Source organism: Wyeomyia smithii, chromosome 2 (assembly GCF_029784165.1).
Source record: "Wyeomyia smithii strain HCP4-BCI-WySm-NY-G18 chromosome 2, ASM2978416v1, whole genome shotgun sequence".
Lineage (NCBI taxonomy): Eukaryota > Metazoa > Arthropoda > Insecta > Diptera > Culicidae > Wyeomyia > Wyeomyia smithii.
In genome coordinates, this window is record NC_073695.1 from 32,855,024 (window position 1) to 32,875,521 (window position 20,498).

Here is a 20,498-nt window from a genome sequence, read left to right on the forward strand (position 1 = left end):
AAATCGGCCTCAGACAACATTTTGAATTATAAGATAGCGACTTCTGGCGTGTCTGGAAAACAGCCAAAAATGACAAAATACCACCCAATATTAGTGTTTCTTCAACCAGAATGTTGCTCAGGGGTCCAAAATTGTCTCCAAATGCCATTTTAAAATCCAAGATGGCGACTTACGGTTTCTGAAAAATAGCCTGAAGTGACCACATACCACCCAATATGTGTGTCCCCGGATCCAGAATGATGCAAGAAGCTAAAAATTGACCTCAGACACCAGTTTGAGTTGTAAAATGGCAACTTCTGAGAAACAGCCGAAAATAACCGAATACTACTACATATGGATATTTTCGTAATCGAGATGATGTTTAGAAGCCAAGCATTGACCCTGGACACCATTTTGAATTCGAAGATGACCACTTCCAGTTTCTGGAAAACAACGAAAATAACTGAAATGCATTCAATATATTTCCGGAATAGAGCTGATGTACAAAATCCAAAAGTCGAGAATGTTGTCATTCCGATAAAACCAATCATTTCAAACGATATAAACAAATCGCAAGGAATCAATGAATTTGAAATGTTCAAAATTATTAAATTAAACACTAAAACAGGCGAGACCGTTGGACGCTACCAAGCTTAACATCATTACACCAGCCGGATGTTTGGTTCGCTTAGCTTAGCTTAGCTCAGCTTAGCTTGACTGACTGCACATATCAATGGTTGCACTCCGTGATTGATCCGAATCAGAAAAAATTTCACAGTGAATCAACTGAATGGGGCTGGGAGTGACCGACCATTCTCATTGTACAAGTTTTAGTGATTCATTACTTCGAAGGATTAATAAAGACGCCGGCCAAGGGGTAAGTTGGATCAGGATTCACTTTGATGAGTGATGCGATCATACATATGCTTTTTACTCGTCGCTATTGGACGCGGTTTATTCTCCGTTCAGTCCCCTGATTAGAAATGCACATTTAGTTTATTTATTTTTGGTACAGTTTTAAACTAGCAGACATTAGTAATGCTGTAGGGACCACGCGCAAGTGTGTGTGGTTTACATCACTAGACCACAAGACTGCTCAACCTCCCGATTTTAGACCGATTCTAACCAACAGAAAAATGCTGTTTGGGCCACTCCCAGTGAGTGGTATATTTCAGTGATCTACTAAATATAATGCTGCAAGATGTGGTTCTGATTCATACCGAAAAGCCGCTCGGGTAACTCATAAATTTGTATTGTTCACTTGAGGGTAACGCATGATATCATATTTTTATTTATGTTAATTTTTTCGACCGGGATAAACCAACAAAAACTAAATCTGTTTTTGCGGCCACATACAAGCTTGTGTGGATTGTCTAGTAATTATCAAAGCTGTATTAGATTCTATCAAACCAGCAACAGAAGATGCTGTTGGTGCCAGGCACAAGTGTGCATGGTTCGTAACATAAAATACTGTGCGGTGTTTTTTATTTTTGTTTTATTTTTAACATTTTTTTAAAAGTGGTTTTAAAGATTTTCTAAAAGCGGTTTTATTTTGCACGGTTTTTGTACTCGCGTAGAACAGTTATAAGGGTGAACAGGGTAAGACCTCCAACCGTAGTTTTACTACAAAGTTAGACAATAATTGAAAAAATTCTTAGTAGGCACGTTATAGTATTGTTACATAGTATTTTGCACCACCCTCTACTGCGGTAGTGCGCGAACTGTCAAAGATATAAACAAAAACATCCTTTCAACTAGCAACCGGTCCGTACGCTGTGGTTTTGCAGTTTCGGGATTTAGTTATTTTCTGTTCAAAAATCGATTGTTTAGTTTGTAAATAGAGGGAAACTGCTCCATTATTCATCTCAGTCCATATATTCATCTCATACAACATGAAAGCACAATTGAAACAGGAAAAACGCATATTTTCTAACTAAATCAATCTGCTAATCCATGGAATGGATTCTTCTTAGTTAACCTTATATTTCTCATAAAGTAGAATCCTCAAAAACCTAATCAAAACTCTAAATTTGATATTATAGTCGAGCATCTGCACTCGAAAAGTCATTTAATTAAATCACCTACCTCAGAAAACAAAATTCGCGCATCATTCTATACGGCTACAACGGGACTCGTTCTGCAGCCAACCAAAATTTTTTTCATCAATAGCGGACCACTTTTCATTTTAATCACTAAACAAAATCACTCACTACACTAAGAATACTTTAATCTTTGAAATGTTCACCTCAAATTTCCTAAAACAAGCTTGAATTAGCAGAAATATATGAGATGAATTTCTGCAATTCCCAAATTTCAACTGTATGTATTTTCATCTGTTTTCACTGCGTTGAAGAAAATCAAGAGTTGCCAAATCAGTTTCTGATAATACGAAAAAAATATACTGAAAATGTTGAATTATTCCGACATAATTGACATAAATGGGCAGTACTGCAGTGGTTACTTAGGTTACCATATTTGCACGTAAACAACTACAGCGGATATCTAGGTAACCTACTACGACGGGCTGCGTCTACGTTCATTCATAATACTGTGATTCATTCATGACTAACAGTGTGATGAATATGGGGGCGTCGTGAGATTAATAATTGAGCAGTGGTTTAAGGGGTTATATACCTTTTTGGTCGAGAAAAATGAGGGAAGTTTGAATTTAGTTTTAAGTGCATAGCACCATTTTCATTGCATCAATGTGGTATTTTTCTAAAAGTACAGTTTATCAACAACAAGAAAATACGTTTGGTTTTGAGATATACCAATTATAACTGGAGTAATGGCCGTTTCCCCGAATCGCTATTTTTTTGCAGAGGCTTGCGGTGATCCTGATAGAGGCTCAGCGGATCAACCAAAATCAAAAAACTCATATTATTTCATTAGTTTAGAAGTGTGCCGGGTCCTTGAACGATCGCTTACATGAGTATTTTGTTTTCAGTGCAGACGGGAACGTTTTTCCCAAAAAATGCACGTTTTGAGCGCAAAAAATTGCATTAAAAAATTTTTTGCGGCAAAATGTAACGGTATTTTTCAAAAAGCGATCGTTCAAGGACCGGCGAATTTTATAACGAAAATAAAAAAAAAAAAAAAGATGAAGGAAATCGGTTCAGTAGTTTTCCCGCAATCAGGATCACGGCAAAGTCATTTTCCGGAAAAAACTATTCCGAGATAATCGCGTGTAAAGTTTCAAGTTTAGCTTATGCGGCCGTGGCGAGGCGCGTTGCGAATTGCTCTAACTTTCTTCCTATTGCTCAAATCTTTATGAAAATTTGTGGAAATATTCTCAAGATGTTGTATTTGAAGATAATGTAATAAAAAAATTTCCGGTTTTTTGAAAACTAAAAAGGTATAAAACCCCTTAAGTTTTGAGATGGATATGAAAGCGTTGTGAAAAATGGTTTGTTTTACAAAAAATGCAGGATAAATCTAGCTAAGTTTACTAAATATGCAATGCTGAACGATTTCATAAGAGCACGTAAGCATATTTTATTTATTTGTTCAATGCTTTCGTGAAAATTTGGTGTTTAATCCGTGCATTCTTCGTGAATATCGGCTTAATGAGATGAATAATGGAGCTCTCCTATGTTGAACTGCTTACCTGGATCATTACTCATTCGGAATCAACGAAAGCCGTGAGTCATTTTACAATTTTTTTTTTGCTTTTTCAATTGCAAATGAAAATTTCTCATTGAGGATAAACCGCCCTCTATACAACACCCGCCGGATGTTTGGTTTGGAACTTAAACTTCACATTCTCAGCTGAAGAGCTTTTCGCCGAAGATTAACATTTCTTTCCTTTCTCAGTAAAGAAAACAATTTCTTCGAACAAGTCACTTGTAGTTTTTTTATTTGCTATGCGTGATCAAATGAAGTTGCACTCTAGTTCTGGAAGACGCGTGCAGGTCCTCTTTGGTGATTCTTCGCATGGATTTCTCAGATATGTTGGCATTTTTGGTAAGTTTTTCTCTAGAACGTACCGGGTCGACGTCTGCTTTTTGACTTTCGCTGCTTGGGCCATCCTATAGAGACTTTTTAATGCGTTAAACTGTGGCCAAATGACATCCAGCGGCCTCGGCAATCTCTTTCGGCGTCTTTTGGGTGAACAGTAAACTCGTAATCTCTGCATTGGCGTACATATCCACTTATTTGCAATATACCGATTTCGATTCTCTGTTGCAGCTCTTAAAATAAATGTAAACAAATAAATTATCCACAAACAAACCAATATACTAATCAAGGTATCAAAACCCTTAATTATTCGTTCAAAGTCGCATCACTTGTTAAAACTTTAAAAGAAATGTATAACATACATTTTTTAAGTGAGTGTAATTATTTAGAAAATCACCAATCGGAGCAAAATGCTCTTTTGCTGGGATAAAATGTACCGCAAGAAAGCGATAAGAAGCACCATGCAAATAAGGTAAAATGCACCCCTTCAGAGAAGCAGAATGTATTACAATATTAGGGCAGTACGGCCCATTTTGTTATCTAATAAATAATGGCAAAATGGTCTTCATTTAAATTCCATACACTCGAACGGCATAGTTTTTGGAAATACCGTTTTTGATAGCTGTTCAATGATCCATGACCGCCAATGGGACTTCCGGACATTGCTGGAAACAAAATGAAATGTAAGTAGAACATTCGTTTACAATTGAAGAGCTAAAAACACAACATTTACTGATATTGCAGTGCTGTCAAATTGACAGGGTGACTATAGAAAACATAGATTCAAATAATAGAATTATTATTATTTTGCTATTGAAATGTTTTTCCATTTTAATCGGAGGAAATGCAGCTTGCCGTAACGGTGCATTTTACCTCAAATACCCCTATACGACGAACTATTAGCAAGGGATAGTGAAAACAGTATGTATTCTCGACATGGAATTTTTTTTCACTGTGACAATGTAATATTCATTTTATTTCCGAGCACTCTGTGAGTTACATGGAAACTGCTTGAATGCTCTGGCATTGAGTTTGACAACTCGGAAGATTGAGTTCGGAAAATGAAAAAGTGATTTTCAATTGAAAGCGAAGGTTCTTTTTCCCGTTGGGTACATTTTCCACTTCTTCTGTGGCGGACCCCGAATCAATGCGAGCCTCATCAGGGTGTCGTGCCACTATTAGATTCAATAGTTTCCACTTGATGAATATAGGCATCGTCCCAATAAGATATTATTGAACGAATCAAGTTCACGGCCTAATTGGGAGAAGTCATCCAAATATCTAATGGTTTTATGAAGTATTTATCAAAGAATTGCTTCCTCTTTTGAAAGAGTGCTTCGCGGTCACATAGTAAATGTTCCGAGGTTTCTCTATCTAGGTTACAAAAGCGACAGGCATCATATTGTAATTAACCTATCTGTTTAAAGTAATATTTACTTGGGAAGTGGCCCCTTACAAGCCCACTAAAGGTACATAAGTCTTTTTGCCTTTCCCCTAGAAAGGTATAGCAATCACTGCAAAAACTAAAAGTATAAAAGTGCTTAGAAGGGCCGAATGTTGTATATCACTCGACTCAGTTCGACGAGCTGAGCATTTTCTGTATGTGTGTGTGTATGTGTGTGTATGTATGTGTGTGTATGTGTGTGTAACGCTCTCCCAATCTCACTCGATTTTCTCAGAGATGGCTGGACCGATTCTCATGAAATTAATTGCAAATGAAAGGTCTAGTTGCCCCATAAGACCCTATTGAATTTTATTGTAATCGGATTTCTAGTTTAGAGGTTATGTATCAAAATGTAAAAATCACAAAACATCATTATCTCAGAAACTATACAACCGATTTGAACAAAATTGGTTTTAAATGAACGGGCTAACTAAAAACACTCAACTTTTGAATTTCATAAATTGATCTTGTCTTTATTTATTTTTAGTTATTTGAAGAAACGTGTCCTGGAGACTGTTTAATCTCACTCATGTTTCTCAGAGATAGCTGGACCGATTTCCACAAAATCAGTGTCATATGCTCTCTGGTCATATTTTGCCCAGCTGCACCTACAATTTCATTGGGTTCATTGGAATTAACTATGCTGGTCGTTTCTGATCCAGTGTTTGATTCCAACAAATCGCACTTTCGCTCACGAAGGTTAGCTGCGTCTTCTAACGATTGCCAACTGAAAATGACTAAGCGCTGACGGAGACAGCGGGCATCGATAACGTATACATAAAAAAATAGACTTTCTTCGGATGGTGATGAGAAAAATTTATGACAGACAATTGAATATAATAAATTTTACCCAAAAATATCCAACCCCGTCTAACCCGTACAACAAAAACACTTCAATGCTGTTTACAAAAGTAAAAATACGTTAAAAGACCTGTTGTGTAATCTAAAATACAAAGTGCCTTGGGATGTAAAATCAGGGATTTAACAAATCCCCTGCAAAAACAGCCCCGTGGTTTACATTGGCCAAACAGGACGGAAATTCAAAGTGCGACTGCGAGAGCATAAAAATGCAGTTGACAACGATCGAGCTAATAAATCAAGTGTGGCAGCACACACAATTTCTCTTAACCGTGTCTTAGAGTGGCAAAAAGCAAAGTTAAAAAAATGTACATGAAACGTCGCACCTAAACGCACGGGAATCAATGCACATTACCACCGCCGACAACCAAATTATGAATGAGGATAATCTCCCGATTCTGTCTTCCCTCTTTCACCTAACGAGGCTATGAATACAGTGACAAGTATGAAATCTGAAAAATTGTAACTACTAATACACGCAACTAGTTGGACATCTTCCAGCTGATGGACAAGATCGTGGTAATTTCAAATCCTTTTTATGTTTTGTAAGAACAATGATTCTTGTGACCTGTTTTGCGCCGCGTTCTGTGAGCGTTATCGGGGTACTTGGGTAGCCACAAACCAATATTGTTGACAAATTTCCCAAGGTAGGAAAATATATTAGCTTACTTTCAAAAAAATGTATGCCCTTGCTAGCGGTCTTCCGGTAGTTAACCGTAACATTCGCCATGACGGACGAAAACATGCGTGCAGGCATGTTTTTGAGGTCTTTCTTCGTTTAATTTATCAATTCCACCTCAGTTTTCGCGAGAAAAATGTTGGAGTAGATCTTACGCTTCAATCTTGCCCAAAAATTCTCGATGGGACGCAGTTGGGGACGTTGGGTGGGTTCGCCGTTATTCAGGCGCTTCATCTCCTCCAATGATTACTTCGAGAAGTGGATAGACGCCAGATCCGGCCAGAACACGGCGTCTTCGCCCTTATGGTATTTCTTGATGAATGACGCAATTTCCGGCAGCCACATCGTAATATAAATTTCCCCGTTCACGGCCAGTCCGCAGTGAAAGAAAAGCTGCTCTGATATATCCTTCTCGCTGATTGTCAGTCACAACAGCATCTTCTTGGGGAACTTAGCGTGTGATATGAACTCCACTTCGGAGCTCAAAATACGAAGTGCCCTGCCAGTCATTGCCATCCAGGGTGAGATAGCATTCGTATCACCATAGCCACGTCGTGATTCGCTGGAAAGATCGACTTGACCATCTTATTCAGCCACTGCACAGTGGGGCGACTGCAAAATACATGATTTTTATGTAATTTTGGGACACTGAGTCCGAATTTGATATTATTTTTGCATGAAAATGCATATTTTTGCTGCCAGTGGAATTTCAATGTTTTTATATATATTATATGAGAAAAATTTTACGTCGGTTCCAATATTTTGCAAAATAAAAGGCATGATGCTTGAAAGGCTTTCATAGGCAATAAAAAAAACATAAAAATATCATTCAGTTATAAAAAAATTTGAAAAAAAAACAATTGAAAAATATGCTTTATGTTGAAAATCACTTATGTCTTTTTTTTTTAAGTGACTATATTACATTGCTTTTTTCATCGCATTCTTCTTTTTATTCACTTCCACCTTCGTCTTCATATTTGTGCTCATTTTCAGTACAGTTTTAATACATTCAAGAAAGGTTTCCAAAATGCAGTTTCTAATGTCAAAATAATAATTCACTATTTGCGTTATAGAAATTAGCAGGCGATTTATTATGTCTTGGTTTGGGATTACACGTTTATTTTTACATGTGACTGGTATGATACAAACCTAAAACATGACTTTGGTACTCAGTGCTGGTGATCCAAAACATAAACAATGATTAGTTTTTGATACTGCGTTAAAAAACGGAATAAATATAGATAAGTTTAACTTGCAAATATGAAAATAGTGTGATCAATTATACTGAAACATGTTTGAAAACGTTGTTATTATCAAACTAATGCGAGCCATTTGTTATTATGATGGCGGTTTGCAGTGTACGATTTAAATTTACATTTATAAAATCCGATATGTGCCAAACACTCGTTGTTTCTCTTCGAAAAAAAGGTACTCTGCGCAACTCTGCGCAGGATCGGACTAGATGCATTTGAAAGCATTTTTTCCAAGCTATCTTTTAAAACTAGTGCCAATAGTGCCAAACCCTGCCGTCCAAACTTTAAACGCTGTTTTATGCAAAAAATACGTAATTTTTTGATTCCGTTTAATTTTTTTGAGTATTACAATGAAATTATGAATTATCGAATGATGAGGATTTATTCTCCACTATTTTATAGACAATTTTTCCTTAGACGTCATCAAGATTCAAGTGACCCTTGAGGATCCAGCAAATTTCGCAACATTGCATTTTTTTCAAGTAAAACGCTAAAAAACGCTGACTCAGTACACTTTGAAAAAGCATAGAAAATTCAAAATTTGTTGTATTACTCTAAAAATTTGGATTCTGACACTCCAATAGTATACAACAATAGAAAAAATATATTTGAAATGAAATTCGCATTTTCAATTTTGGGTCGATGGCTAGCGATTCCCCACTGTGCGCTGCCGCTGCGTCATTGCCTGCAGATCCGACTCCAGTTGGCTGGTTGTACCGCTAGCAGCATCCCCTCAGAATTAAATGAAATATTGTGGTTATAAACTTAGGCCTTACTAAACTAAAAGTTAGAGTGAAGTTGTCAATAGGTGACTTTTTGGAAATTATCTGAATTTTTGTTCAAAAATATTGTGAAAGTTCAATGGAAACTAAAAATTAAATGATTTTAAAATCAATTAGTAATTCTAAAGAACGGGTACCTCAGATTCCATTCAAATGATGTTTTTAAGATAAAGAATGAAAAACTATTTTTTCTCAGAGTTCCCATTTCGACTTGTTCAGAAAAGTTTCAGGCAACTAAATCGTCTATCTAAAAACATAATTTAAACAAAAAATGGAGATAACGGTTATTTTTCACCACTTTTCGTTTTGAAAATCAATTTTCAAAATCAATCTCAATCAGAATTGAAACCCCAACTGAATAAAAAAATTGTAAAAGGCTGGCGATTGGAAAATGCAATTCAAACATTTTCGGTTGGTAACATCGTTTGTAACGATGTGTTGATATTATTTTTATTCTTTTATTACTCTCTTTACTTTGGCGTGAACTTTTCAACGCCACCACTCGAAGTATTCATCTGATAGAAATATAATTTTGTTGTGATAATTTCTAGGCTATAGAACTTTCTTAGATAATTCAGTTGATCATTCGGTTCGTCTCTTCCTTTGAGTTTTGCTATGGTAGAATCGCAGAAATTTAAAATTTCGCATTTTGCAGGAATTTGAGCAGAGAGATTTATGGATTAGAATTGAAAATTCAAATAAGGCCAATTATTGACATCGGCAAACGCGAACCGGATGGACCTTCGATGTTTTCATGCTAAGAGCAACAGGTTTGGGAGAAACCTATCCTCTGCGCATCACGAACGAAAGAGATGCGTGAGGGAAACCGGTGGCGGTCATAACGATGTGGCTCTGTACGTATGATTTTTCCTTTGATCTTCTACCGCCTGTGACAGATTGCGTATTTTATAGGGTAACCGTAAACTTAGAAGACCATTTACCGCCACAACAACCGCCATCACCGTTGGAACTAGATATGGTGCGAGATAGACCCGATTCGCTACGGCACGCATAAAAAGGTTAGCTGCTTAAATGTGCGTTCTATGTGCGAGCATAGATATACGCAACAAGCTCTTTCTCTCTCCCTGTGGCGATGTGGCGGCGGCTGCTTTTTTTTCACAGAGACCGAAAGCGGTTTAGTGTTTCCTTAGACCGCATTTTGCCCTGGGGCAGGTTTTACAAATTTGATGAACCGTAGCCGCTGTCTCGTCATGCCGCCCATCCTCAGGTTCAGGGCCTTGTTCCGCCAAGCCTCAGCACACCGCCGTCTGTGGGTTCATCGCTTGTCTAGGCGGCAAAGTCTTTTGTTTTGCTACCATGACACATGATTATGATTAGAACAGCATTCGAGGCGGAAAATTCAAACATGTATCGAACATTCGAAACAATTTAATCAGTGCCGAACCATCGCTTGAGAACCACTTATAGCCGGAATCGGTTTGAATTCCGTGGAACCTTTTTCGCCGTTTGAAGTAACGCAAGGCTGTTCAAATTTCTTCCCAGATCAGTATCACACGAGGGTAATTTATCTCGGCAGCTACATCTTGATTAAATGATCACAACCATTGTAGAATCGAATACGACTCTGTCGCCATAGGCGTCTTTATTGTGGTCATAAATCTGATACTTGATTGTCCGCGCGACATGAGACAAGAATCTCTTTGTCGGCGATAGAGGCAATCCGCCAGCAAGGCCGCGGTTTGCGTTTGCTCATCGATTTCTCACGCCGACCCGAACATATCTATGCGGTGATGACTATTCAGAGTGAATTTTTGAATCGCCCGCGCGGATCTAATTATTGTTCGTTAGAGGCAGATAGAAATTCGATATCAAACCATGAATTTCGAATAGACAACAGGGAAGCCAATGCGCAGCTTACACCTGTTAGATTTGCGTAATACAATATGTCAGATATTCGAACCACACAGCGTTTGGAATCAATGAAATGATAATAAATAAGTACTAAGAAAAGCATTGTCATAATCAATGCTGGCGAAACTTTTCTCTGTTCGTTAACTGTTTTTACAACTGGTTTAAATTTGTACTAATGCTTTTTAGGAGGACATTTTCGTGCAAAAATATTTTTTTTTTGGACAGCGATTTCAATGTTTCAACCTCTGTCGACGCAGTCGGTCATGATCAAAGGGCTGAAGCTTCATTGTATGTGCGTATGAATGTATGTGTGTTTGTTCCCATCTCAACTGCGCCGTATGATCAAACCGGCGTTCAAGTCTTAGAATCGGAGGTGCAGCCATTTCCCCTGTTTGACCGAATGATACAAATGAGATTAGTTCAATAGTAACTAAATGTATCCTTCTGACAGCCTTTCATCCGCGATCTTGAAGATTTCAATGGTTTCGATGGAAACAATTTATGTTCCAGCGGTTCGCTGTCTCAAATAAAAAAAGGCTTGCTGGAGAGCTGAGGGCACACCGGAGAGGTACCTATAACAATCCGATCATAAATCGGTCTAATAAGCGTGCGGCGGCGGCCTCGCTTTGATCCCGCCGATGTAAACAAATCCGGGCGCACTTTTGCCGCCTCATCCTTCAGTGGTTTTTCTTTCCTTATTCTTGCGGCTTTTTAGTGGTTTTTAAGGTAAACAATTTCCGTAAGGGAAGTAATATTTACTTTGCCTCATCCATCCCTCCGGTCTTAAGAAGGCTCTTTCACTGACTGCAGCGTTTCGGCATTATAAGGGCGCGCATGCCGCTCTTTCCGCTAGTAATTTCAGTTCCGAGTTTTTCGGTATTTCCGCTTTTATTTCAACGCTTTCATCCAGCGATCTTATAAATTACGTTAAATTAATACTCAAGTTAGGATAAATAACAGCTTTCATCTAATTTGAGGAGCGTCTTCGAAGTTCCTGGACTCATGCTGTTCTATGGCTTCGAGATCTATTCCGCCAGGACGGACAGACACGTGGGAGGTCGTCACCAGTCTAGGACCACCAGCGACGTTATAGCTCATCCTTCCTGTCGTGCTTCGTCGAAGAAAAACAAGAACTCATGGTGTTGAAAATGTCCTGTGGTGGCACTACTTTCTAGAGTACACCTACGCACAGATAGAACCAGACCAATTCATGCTTATAAACTTGATCTCTAAACTTAGCTTACACTCGAAGGATGAAACGAGGCCGCTGCCGGTGAAACGCTTTGATGTTGAATCGAAATCTGAATATAATCCTAACCTGATCCTCGAAAACAAATAAAAAGGATCTCGCAAAGGCTGCTGGCGCGGTACGATGAAAGGGCCATCCGCACCGACGACGGTTGGCCTATTTGCGGTGGTTGTTTCTTCGGCGTATGAAAATGCTCGGCCGAAAATAAAAGCAATGAGTACAGCGAGGGAATTTAAATCCGAGAAATTTTTCACTTCTCCGTTTCCCGAGCGCTGGAAAGTTAATTTTTCTGGCGAAAAGATGCGAGCATGGAAGGTGCAATAAAATATTCACGAACAGTTTTACGGCAGTTCTGGTGCCGAAAAAGGCTTTCGAAAGGGAATGGTGCTTGATGGGCTGATGTTTATGGCGCATTCAGATAATCTTGTTGGAGGTTTTACGTGCATCCGAAGGAATATATTATGTCTCAGGTATACAGTCCATTTTCGACGTGATTTAGAATCACCGGCTTTTGGAGCAACAATGCAGCACCATTGAGTAAGCAAACTTGTGCCATCCATCTTTTAAAATAGATGAGCAGAATTGTTTGAAACAAAAAAATCGTCCAAAATCATTCACCTGTAGTCAGACATTAATCATATAGTTCCTGGTATCTCTTGCTTTATCTTGAAGCTTTCATACTAGATGTTTCCTTTCAAAACGGCAATTGGGTGTTCATTTGGTTTGATAACATGATTGCATTTGAAATGTCATTAATGACTCATAATTGTAAAATTTCGGATTACAAATCACTAAATCAGTACGCGTCTAGCTCCGAGCTCTAACCGTGGTAAACTTCACTTTATTCGTTCATATCGGTAGGGTTGTTCCAGACCTTACGTACTTCAGGGGTGTGTTACAAGGTTTATATAAATCAAGGTTGTTATTAAAAGGTACCCCGATACTACATCCCTCTCTGTCTTAAATTAGTATGTATTATTAATTTTGTAGTCTTTGAAATATGATGGAAGATTAACTTTTCTTCTTTCACGAGTCTGCAAACCCTCCGCTGTCTCGTTTTTTTTTTTTTTGGTTTAGGTGTTTTATCCTCTACGTCCGTTTCATTTGTATCTCCAAGATCTGGCAGTTCTCTTGGAACGGATGTTAATATTCGTTCGGCCTCTTCAGGAAGGAGTATAGAAGGAGTGCTGCTCATCTAAAACGTACCCCTCATGACGAAGCTGATCATACAAATGAAAACTACCCTACTAAAGAAGTTTTGGAGAACTCGGATTTGGAAAACGCTGCAGAACCAGTCAGCGTCCCTCAAACTGAGCGACCTAGAAGATCAAAGACCGAATCAAGTCGTATTAAGAATTTCATAACGTACTAGTATCTTCATTTCTTTCTTCAAGCCATTTTATTTCCTTTTAATGAAAGGTAGGGATGTAGGGTTCGTGATAGAACACTACCTTGTATTACATGTAATTTGTCGACTACTCGCACTTTCCTGGGATAAGTAGGTGCATGGGAGCGGAAAGTACGTTTTCGGCAAACTTTCTCAAAATGCCCAATCTTTCGGCATATGTGACACTGCTGATCTCTCGCTGGGCATGATGGTGCTTTCGAAATATGACCTTGCTGTCCGCAACCGTAGCAAATAATCTCATCTCTGTTGTTAGTGTTTTTCGTCTTTCTAGGTGCAATGCGCTTCATGATCTTCTCTTGTTTGCGTTCGCTCTTCGAATTCCAAGTCTTTATTTTGCAGACTTCCGACTGTCCACCTCCATCACTGTTACCTCCGTATTTCAGCTCTTTTTCTTGAAAACGAACACTCTCCAAAGAAGCTCCCAAGGCTTCAATACCGGATAACGACTGATCTTTCTCGAAAATTTTTCGTCGCAGTTCCGGCAAGTTACACCCCTCCACGATAACATCGATTAACATTATTTCCTCCAAAATTATCCAGACTTCTTTCGGGTACTTCTCCAATCCGCAATCCCCCAGCTGTTGTCGCAAACGCAAAACATAATGCGAAAAACTTTCTTGAGCCCCTTGCTTCATGTTTTTCAACTTATGGCGCTCAAGGACATCCTGGCGACGTGGCTTGAAATATGCATCCAACTTTTCAAGAGCTACGTCGTACCATCGTTTTTCAATTGCAATCATGGGGAAATCCTCGGTGCCTCTAAGCTTTTGAATATCTTCTGCAATTGAGGACCACCAAAATGTAACATTTTGGAGCGCTTGATTTTCTGATCCGTTATCTCGTACGAATCAAAATAGAACTCGAGAGAATCTTTCCACTCGCAACATTGCTTCGCTAACTTGCTGCTTTCAATTTCTTCGCATCGGAACATTGGTAATGGTCTATTTTCATCCATCTGAAAACCGTAAACAAAATGATCGCTTTGTTTATTGTAACATCATAAGTATCATTGGGCTTAATCTGTATTTTCGATCCAAGCATGATATCCGAACAACTTTTAAACATAATCAATGCCTGTTTTCTAAAACCGAATACTGTAGCATTACATGTATTCATTACAAGCTAAAACGATTTTCAATAAATACCATGATACTAATATCACATAGAAATGTTTGATTTTTCACGTATTCACTTTGAATTTGAAAAACCAGTAATGAAATTCAAAGTCTATAGTCCCCTTTAATTAGTCTCACTTTGAACAAAAAATGTATAATACTATAGAATTTACATTTCCTGCAATATACAGCTCAACATAGCTCCCTACTATGTTAACCATCTACTTCTAGGCTGTCTGCTCTAGGGAAATGATGCAGCATAGCTCCCTGCTGTGTTTTTCGACTATCATAGCTCCCTGCTATGATTTAGTACTACTACATAGCTCCCTGCTAGTATTTCATCTCTAGGCTCCCTGCACTAGAATACCACATCATAGCTTCCTGCTATAGTATTATACATGTAGGCTCCCGGCACTAGAGTACTACTTCATAGCTTCCTGCTTTTTTATCTCTAGGCTCCCGGCACTAGAATATAAGGGCATAGCTCGAAGAAAAACTCGCAGCCATTTTTTTTTTCTCTGCCTATGTTGATAATTGATTCAAACTGTTCTATATATATTCTTCTACACAATTGATTTATTTTCGATATCCCGATCGTCGCCAAATGTAGGGTTCTAGATTAACGCTTTATTCAATCTCAGACTGTATGCCGATCGCCGTAGAAAAGCTAGATCCAGTAGCATTGATATTGGTGACCAAGTACTCGCAAAACGTACAAAAAGGGACAACAAGCTCAGCTCTACCTTCTCACCAGAGCAATTCATCGTGACGAAAAAGAAAGGAACGAATATTAACATCGCGAATGACCGCCTGGTTAACACGTCGTAGATCTACGCACAGCCTTATAGATCCATTTGCTTTACTGGCCACAACGAGTGGCTGGCCCTTTTTTCTCTTCGATGATGTCCCGTCTCAGTAGTTCATCCAACTTTTCCGTCACGGCGTTTTCGAGATGAATGGGCACTCTTCGTAACGGTTGGAAAGCCGGAACAATTCTGGGGTCCATGAGAACGTACGCCCGTTATCTTGGAAAATGTAGAACCCTTCTCATCTGAAGGATCCATCACTTGATTTACTACCAATCCGATCTTCAGTATACCTAGTTTCTTTGAGGTATCGTCACCCAACAAATTTCGTTGCCCATCAACGACAACGAAAAATTTGGATTCAGTCGACCGTTTGCCGATCCCTACAGCGCCTTGTCACAACGGTATCACCTTGAATTATGTCGCTATGTTTAGCCCTACGCCGATTATCAGCGTATGATGCTCCTTTTGTCTTCTGCTCATGGTCTCGGTCACAGATCTCCACCAATATTTTAGTTCCCTTGGTTAATAAGCCTGGTAGCTTGTCTTTCATTTTCCTGCCGAACATCAGTATTGATGGCGCAACTCCTGTCGTCGAATGTGGTTTAGAGTTGTACATGAGTATGAATGTCCTCATGTCCCATTGCCAATCCGCCCCTATCGTTTCTTGACTAATCTTCAGCTTTTTCCCGATAGAGCGATTGATCCTCTCGACCTCCCCATTTGCCTGGGGCCAGTAGGGTGTTGTTCTTCTGTGTTCGATGCCGAACTGCTGACAAAAATCGTGTAGGTCACTGCTAATAAACTGCGGACCGTTATCGGTTTTAATGGACTCTGGCATACCAAAACGACAAAACGTTTCATGCAAAGCCTTGAACGTCAAATTTGCGATAATTTGTTTCATAATTATTATTTCAGTGAAACGACTAAAATAGTTGATGATCACGAGCAGATTGTGGCCAGTAGGCAGCGGTCCTACAAAATCAATCGCGAGATCAGCCTAGGCTTTGTCCGGAATTTTAGTGCGGTTCAAAGGTTCGGGAGGGTTAGGGATTGACACCAAAATGCAGTTCTTACACTTTTTAACAAAGGATTCGATCTGTTTGTCCATCTGTGGCCACCACACCTTTTGACGAAGCCTTCTCTTCATGGCTACCATTCCCGGATGGGATTCGTGTGCTATTTCTAACAGTCGTGTCCTTAGTGTCTCTGGGATCACCAGCCGTTCTCCCCTCAAAAGCAGGTTTCGAACACGGCACAATTCTGAGCTGTATGGCTTGAATTCTTTAGCCAACTCTTCCCAAATTCCAGTTTCCAAACCTTCTTGAACGCTTTGAAGAACTGTTTCTTTCGAGGTCTCTTTTTCGACTTCTTCAAGTGATACGGCGCTGGGAAATCCAGATAACGCCAATTGCAATATGCATTTTTCGTCCGACGATTTGAAAGTTACAGGATTGGTCACTGATAGTCGAGAGAGTGCGTCAGCCAGGTTGTTGGTTATTTCCGTTCCACGTCTGTCAGAGACTTGCTGGCGAATGATATGATTCTTCTCTTTCCATTTACTTCTTGTTGTAGTAAGACAGCCCCCAGACCGCTAGGGCTTGCATCGGCTACTACAATGCAAAAATCTTTCGGATCATAGTATCCTAGAAAATTGGTTCCGCAGATTGTAGCCTTAATCTCTTCGAATGCTCGTGTGTTGCCAGTTGAATTTCTTCCCAAGGTTTCGAAGGTTTCCTGTTCTGTCTGCCAATGATGGTATGAATCTACTAACATACGTTATGAGCCCCAGAAAGCTACGTAGTTATAGTTAGGATTGTTAGGAATGCGAAAAGATTTGATAGCGGCAATTTTACTTTCCGTTGGACGGATACCTGAGCTCGATAATTCATGACCTAGGAACTCAAGTTGCGGTACGGCGAAAACACATTTCTCTTTGTTCAGCATGAGCCCGAATTCATGTAACCGAGCCATAAGGGCCTTTAGTCTACGATCATGTTCCTCCAAATTTCGTCCCCAAACCATTAAGTCATCTAGGTATATAACCACTCCGTCGAGCCCAGCAACAACAGACTCCATCACCTTCTGAAACAATTCCGGAGCACAGCTAATACCAAACATTAGCCTTTTGTTTCTGAGCAGGCCTTGTTTGGCGATGAATGTTGTAATCTCTCTAGATCTTTCCGAAATTTCCACTTGATGATAAGCTACTCTGATATCCAACTTTGAGAACCTGACGGCACCATTTATTCGCCCAAAGAGCTCCTCAATTATAGGCAACTGGTGTGTTTCTCTGAGGACTGCTTGATTGGCTCGACGCATGTCAACACATAGTCGTATTTCGCCGTTATCTTTTACAACCGGAACTATAGGGGAAACCCATGCCGATGGTTGATGCACCCGTTCGATAATGTCCTGGTCTTGAAGATATTGGAGTTTTTCCGCAATTTTGTCTTCCAATGCGAAAGGAGCACGGCGGTGTGGTTGTTGTACGGGTTCAACATCAGGGTTGACCGGAATCTCCACAAGAACTCCCTTGATTTTCGGAAACGGACCTGGGCTCTGTCGGACTGATGCTACGTTGTAGCCAATCTTCAAAACTTTAAGTTTCTTAGCCGTTTCATCTCCCAGAAGGCTTTGCATTCCGGTTTTGGCTACGTAAAATGTAGCTTCGACTTTGTTCTCGGCAGCTTCTATTTCGGCAACAAACATTCCCACCATATTTATAGGTACCGATGAGCCATAAGCCTTAAACTACCGGTCTATTTGTGGATTGAAATCAATTTTGGCTCCGTTCTGCTTTAGCATTTCCCATGTTTTGAAGTAAATGATGTTCGCTGCGGCTCCGGAGTCAATCATCATTACGGTCTCAATGCCACCCACTTTGAAACGAAATACATTTCCTCCCATGACGAAGCAAATGTCTTCTTCTCTTGCGGTAGTGTCTTTATTGTCATACTCCTTTCCGTTAGACTCAACCACCGCCGTAATACGTTTCGATGGTATTGTACTCGATATTGGCTCATCATGCAAATGTCTTCTTCTCTTGCGGTAGTGTCTTTATTGTCATACTCCTTTCCGTTAGACTCAACCACCGCCTTAATACGTTTCGATGGTATTGTACTCGATATTGGCTCATTATCTACTCTTTTTGTGCACCATTTTGCAGAATGACCAAAAGATCTGCAATTATGATACTGTGCTTCGCGGGCAATGCATGTTTGACTTCCTTTTAGATGCCCACGGCGACCACACCCGAAACAAATTCTGTTGTCGTTTGGAAAACACCCTCCAGGAATCCCTGCGTTTCGTACGTTCGCCGTCTGCACGGTTGAAAATACGAATCAAGGTGTTGAATGGCCACATCATAAAAGGGTGGATCCGGGAAAACGTGCGGTACGTCATGGACTCCTGGCAAATTGTCGAAAATATCTTGTAAATCTGGTCCTCCAAGGTGAAGTAGTCGATTTCTTTTCTCGCGTTGACCAACAATTCCGCTAGCAGTTAAGTAATATTCTAAACTACGCTTCCACTTTCTCCACTCCGTCGCTAGTAGAGACTGGTCCACCTTTGTGTCAAATTGTTTCACTGGTCTAAACGCCTCCATAGTCTAAAAAAGATTTAAATTTAAATCAATATATCATCAATGTCTAAAACATCACCGTTATCTTCGACAGTGCATTTCCGAAAAAAAAACGGCCATCACGTAACTCACACTCCTTAAACGTTCATCTCATGTAAAAACTATTGCAACCTTCTAAGAAAAATTAGTTTTTGAATACATTTTCTAGTAATTACTTCCCTTTTTAAAAAAAGGAAATCCGAAGCTCGTCCTTTTTGCCTTTTTATTATCGCTACTTCTGATAATCCAGCTCTCGGCTCTTAACTCATTCCTTTCTGGTTCAGCGTAAACGTATTTCTTTTTTTTCTGTAGGTGAATCCGGAACTCGGCCCATTTCACCATTCGCCTGTAAAAAAAACCTGAGAATCTAGCTCACAGCCTCTGACTCAGAACAAATTGTCTTTTTTTGTTTTCTTGAATCTTCATTAAAAAAAATGTTGCATAAAAAAATGAGAATCCAGCTCTCGGCTGGTGACTCAGATAGAATGAACTAATCATGCCATATCCTAAGTGTTATTGTATTCTATCACAACCAGCCTGTTTATGGAGGTGAGCCCGGATTTTAACCCATTCATGTTTTTTTTATGTTACAGCAATATCAAATTTACCAAACTTTTACTCATAATATCAATGAACAAATTGTGTTCAATGTGATTTTTATTTGCTTGTTGTTTTTTTTTTATTGAAATAAAAAAATAAAATTTAGAAAAAAAACATGTCTTCCAGATATCATATTCAAGATTTTTTTTTAATTTTTAAAAACCAGAGGGTTTTTTTTTTTTCAACAAACCAGAAAATACTTTTCTCTGTCACTATGATACTGTAACCATGCACGTCTTTTGCTCACATTAACCACAGTCAAATCCAAGACACGTCCTATTTTATCGTTAACTAGCTGAATGTACCCGGCCTTGCTCGTGTAAAAATTTCTGCTTTTTTTATAATTTTCTATATTTCCATATATTTTTTCCAGCCCGAGCATTTCAAATAATATTTCTATTTACGTAATAAACTTGCTTATATACCACCTTTTTCGTTGATTCACAATCGATGCGGAGGCATTCCAATTGGGTCGAGTGAGTTCAAAAATTCCGTTGGAAAATGGATTACCTCATCAGCATCTTCGACGGTATCGATTAACTTACAATAAACTCAAATTACACTCAAATTACATAATCAATAGCCTAGCCTCATCTCTGATAGATAAAATTATTGCTTGCTATGTCTTCTCGCTTAACTTTTTTTGTGTAAACAAAATCAATATCATCCTTATAGTTGAACATCAGGCTCCATGAATTAATTAACAATTTGGAGATACGGGGACTTTCTCCAGATTTTTCTCAGGTTTTGAATAACTTCCATTGCAGAAAAAAAAACCTTCGCTATACCAAACGTTCGGACACCAATTTTCGGTTTTGGGAAATCAGCTCTGACTTATGAACCTAACATCAGGGAGTATTTGAATATATTTCTT

The 20,498-nt window shown here is 39.1% G+C and overlaps 2 protein-coding genes across 2 annotated transcripts; both read right to left on the reverse strand.

Annotated features, from left to right (window-relative positions):
* Nucleotides 1-13,368: 13,368 nt before the first annotated feature.
* On the reverse strand, nucleotides 13,369-14,221 carry LOC129719549 (uncharacterized). The gene is made up of 2 exons (XM_055670943.1): nucleotides 13,610-14,221; nucleotides 13,369-13,392 (listed from the first exon to the last, which is right to left on the reverse strand). The coding sequence occupies exons 1-2, from the start codon at nucleotides 14,219-14,221 to the stop codon at nucleotides 13,369-13,371; spliced, it is 636 nt and encodes a 211-aa protein (XP_055526918.1).
* Nucleotides 14,222-17,181: 2,960 nt separating this feature from the next.
* Nucleotides 17,182-18,123, reverse strand: LOC129719550 (uncharacterized protein K02A2.6-like). The gene has a single exon (XM_055670944.1). It carries the CDS (start codon nucleotides 18,121-18,123, stop codon nucleotides 17,182-17,184), a length of 942 nt encoding a protein of 313 aa, XP_055526919.1.
* Between the last annotated feature and the right edge of the window lie 2,375 nt (nucleotides 18,124-20,498).

Excerpts from the sequence above, each read along its gene's own strand:
- LOC129719549 (XM_055670943.1), bottom strand. The coding sequence starts at position 14,221 with ATGATTGCAATTGAAAAACGATGGTACGACGTAGCTCTTGAAAAGTTG. Across the intron at positions 13,393-13,609 it reads AGATTGGGCATTTTGAGAAA|GTCGCTCAGTTTGAGGGACG; the intron begins GTTTGCCGAAAA and ends TTGATCTTCTAG.
- LOC129719550 (XM_055670944.1), bottom strand. The coding sequence starts at position 18,123 with ATGGTGGGAATGTTTGTTGCCGAAATAGAAGCTGCCGAGAACAAAGTC.